Source organism: Populus trichocarpa, chromosome 14, assembly GCF_000002775.5.
Source record: "Populus trichocarpa isolate Nisqually-1 chromosome 14, P.trichocarpa_v4.1, whole genome shotgun sequence".
Lineage (NCBI taxonomy): Eukaryota > Viridiplantae > Streptophyta > Magnoliopsida > Malpighiales > Salicaceae > Populus > Populus trichocarpa.
Genome location: NC_037298.2, coordinates 10,055,047 through 10,058,473, shown reverse-complemented (window position 1 = coordinate 10,058,473; position 3,427 = coordinate 10,055,047). Strand labels below are relative to the sequence as shown.

Genomic DNA, 3,427 nt, shown 5'->3' with positions numbered 1-3,427 from the left:
TTACACAACATATCGTGGGAATAAGAGCAAAGGATCCAATTCTCAGCCACCGCAGCCATATGATCCATTCCAAATAAATGGAACCTAATTGATACGGCATTAATTTATCATGCATTAGTGGTATGATAACTGGACCAGTACGATGGATTTGGTAGCGTAAAGAGTCAAATTTCATCAAACATCACGACTTGCTGTTCTAAAAAGTAGGAGGGTGAATCTTTTCCGGGTGCAGGTAAACTAGTAAGTTTCCGAATTTATTTCTTAGACGTTACTGATCAGTCAGGTGTGCTCCTGAATTTATTCATATGCTTAATTCACAGAATTCGTGGCATCATCAGGATGTGTTCCGAAATAGCAATGCTTCCCTGCCTGTGTGCTCCAGTATCTTCGCATTTGTCGGAAAGCAACATGTTCCATTTGCCAACTCCCCTGGAAGATTCCCTTTGATCAATTGTACCACTTGGTTCAGACCACTTGGAAATCCAATCAGTACAATGGCTAGATTCTTACAAATGGTAGGCAAAGTATTACGTTGTATCCATCTTCTGCTATAAATATACCCACCCTATCACTTCCTTTTCATCGCTAACTAGGTGTTTCTGTCTAGGATACAAACTATAGTTACAATTAGACCGTCCGATTAATTGTTTTCACTATTTCTTTCTGTTTTCCAAATTTGGGTATCCAAGAGTTTTATCATGTGGAACCAGATACGGAAGTCCTTCAGGAAATTACTCTGCCCTGAATCTGCAGATTGTCTCTCCCATCGGAATATTCAAGTTGCGAGTGAGTCGGTGCATGGTGAGAAATTGGCTCCGCAATGGGTGACTTGTGATGCTTGTGTAGAGGAAAATAAAGGGTGCAAGTGTGATCACGACACCCAGGATTTAAAGAGTGCTGTGGTAAACGAGGCAGATGTTGAGCATCATACTGATCAGGCTAATAGTTCTTTTGCTCATTCTGTCATCAACATGATTGGAATGCTCATTGGTAAGGCTTTCAAATCTCTTGATTCCATCTTCTTAGAGTGAATGGACAAGAAGTTTTTGGCTAATTGATTCGCATGTGTTTCCGTCACAGGGCTTGGGCAGCTATCCACTCCTTATGCTTTAGAAAATGGAGGATGGGTTTCTGCATTCTTGCTGGTTGGACTAGGTGTAATATGTGCATATACATCCCACCTGCTCGGAAAATGCCTTGCTAAGAGTCCCAAGTCAAGGAGCTATACAGATATTGGTCAGCATGCATTTGGCTCCAATGGAAGAGTTTTAGCTGCAACCTTCATTTACTTGGAGATTTTCATGGCCCTAGTCTCCTACACCATATCACTTCATGACAATCTTATAACAGTATTTGCAGGGACACAACTTAGGTTACCAATATGGGCAAAATTATATAAATCTCAGCTACTAACCTTGATGGGGGTGCTGGTAGCACTTCCTAGTCTGTGGCTGAGAGATCTTTCTTCCATATCTTTCCTTTCATCAGGCGGCATTCTCATGTCCATCGTCATCTTCACTTCCGTGGCATGCACTGCCATCTTTCAAGTTGTGAAAGCGAATCACAGTATACCCGCGCTCCACCTCCACAAGATTCCTGCCATATCCGGCCTTTACATCTTCAGTTATGCTGGCCACATCGTTTTCCCCGACTTGTATAAATCCATGAAAGATCCATCCAAGTTTACAATGGTATCACTCCTAATTAATTAATTCAGTTTCTCCTCAAATCAAATTACAGTACTTTTCTTCTTTTCTGAATATAAAATATTCCATAATTTTGACGTAATGTTTGAGAATATTTTTCTCACCCTTAGTTTTCACGTTTGGTTCCAGGTATCTATTGTGAGCTTTGCATCGGTGACAGCACTTTACGCATCACTAGCATTCATGGGTGCCAGACTATTCGGCCCTGAAGTCAGCTCTCAAATAACCCTAAGCATGCCTCGACATCATATCATTACAAAGATTGCATTGTGGGCAACAGTGCTAACACCCATGACCAAATATGCACTCGAATTCGCACCATTCGCCATCCAGCTAGAACACAACCTTCCTAATTCTATTAGTTCCAGGACTAAGACAGTTATAAGAGGCGCCGTGGGTTCATTTCTGCTACTGGTAATACTAGCTCTAGCACTTTCCGTTCCATATTTTGAGCATGTCCTCAGCCTTACTGGTTCCCTTGTGAGTGTCAGCATTTGCATAGTTTTCCCCTGTGCCTTCTACATCAAGCTTTCATGGGCTCAAATATCTAAGCCTGTTCTAATCCTAAACGTGATCCTTCTTGCTTTTGGGTTACTTCTTGGAGTCTTTGGGACCATATCCTCTTCAAAGTTGCTCATTACAAGTCTAGAAAGAGCACACCATACCTGATCTAGAGAGGATCAATCATCGTGATCTTCTTTTCCACGTACCCAGCTATCTATGCCTGAATAATACTAAAAAATAATTTGGTCTATTATTGCAGCTGCTACACACAAGGTAATACGTAGTTGAAAAGGAGGGCTAGCTGATATGCTCCCACAAGAAATTTTCTCTTCTGCTACATTTCGAAACATGGAAAGAGTTCTTAGGTGTATCATAAGAGGAAATTGCGCTGTCATGTTGTAAACTTGGTCATAATACAAGGTTACTTGACATTAGCCTCTCTGTTTCTTACAATTAACAGTGACATTTAAAAGAAATTGATACTCTTCTACTTCGGATCGAAAGCACAAATCCATAAACACAGAGTACATGAACCTAGCTCAAAAGCAAGATTCTGTGCCTATCTCCGAATATTCCTGCATCAAAGCATAGTTATGAGCATATTAACACTAATTTAATTGCTAGTCATGACATAGTTATTAAAACCAACCCCCTGTTTTAATTGCTAGTTCATGACATAGTTATTAAAACTAACCCGGGGTTGACCTGACCAAGAGGTCGGGTCCCAAGTCATATAGATTGGTCTGAAAAAATAAAAATAAAATTATGTTTAAGGTTTTAATATCTCATATGAAATTTTTTTGAAAGAATACATATAGGTTGTAAGAAAATGAAATGTGAAATATAGCATAGTTATACCACATTGAAATGTTAATAAACAATTCATGTTGATGTTAATGTAGACTATAAAAAAAAATGAAGTGTAGTGTATTTACCTCACATCGAAAACTTAAGAAATAATCCATGAAAATATAAGTTATATATAGTTATTACACATTAAAAAATACTCCATATTAATATAGGTTACAAAAAGGAAATGTGAATGATAGTATATTTATCCCACATAAAAAAAAATATATGGATATAGGCTATAAAGAAAAATATGAAGTGTAATATAATTATCCCGAAATAAAAAATTAAGAAACAACTCATATTGATGTAAGTTATATATAGTTATCTCACATCAAAATATAGGCTATATATAGTTATCCTATATC

The 3,427-nt window shown here is 38.1% G+C and overlaps 1 protein-coding gene across 1 annotated transcript; it reads left to right on the top strand.

Moving 5' to 3' along the window:
• The first annotated feature begins 573 nt into the window (after positions 1-573).
• Positions 574-2,649, top strand: LOC7462015 (amino acid transporter AVT1H). Its single transcript, XM_002321054.4, has 3 exons — positions 574-990; positions 1,081-1,691; positions 1,836-2,649. The coding sequence occupies exons 1-3, from the start codon at positions 699-701 to the stop codon at positions 2,373-2,375; spliced, it is 1,443 nt and encodes a 480-aa protein (XP_002321090.3). The 5' UTR covers positions 574-698; the 3' UTR covers positions 2,376-2,649.
• The last annotated feature ends 778 nt before the right edge of the window (positions 2,650-3,427 follow it).

Bases quoted from the DNA above. Each gene is read 5' to 3' on its own strand.
- LOC7462015 (XM_002321054.4), top strand. From the start codon at position 699: ATGTGGAACCAGATACGGAAGTCCTTCAGGAAATTACTCTGCCCTGAA. The intron at 991-1,080 runs GTAAGGCTTTCA...TTTCCGTCACAG, and splicing joins CATGATTGGAATGCTCATTG to GGCTTGGGCAGCTATCCACT. The intron at 1,692-1,835 runs GTATCACTCCTA...GTTTGGTTCCAG, and splicing joins ATCCATCCAAGTTTACAATG to GTATCTATTGTGAGCTTTGC.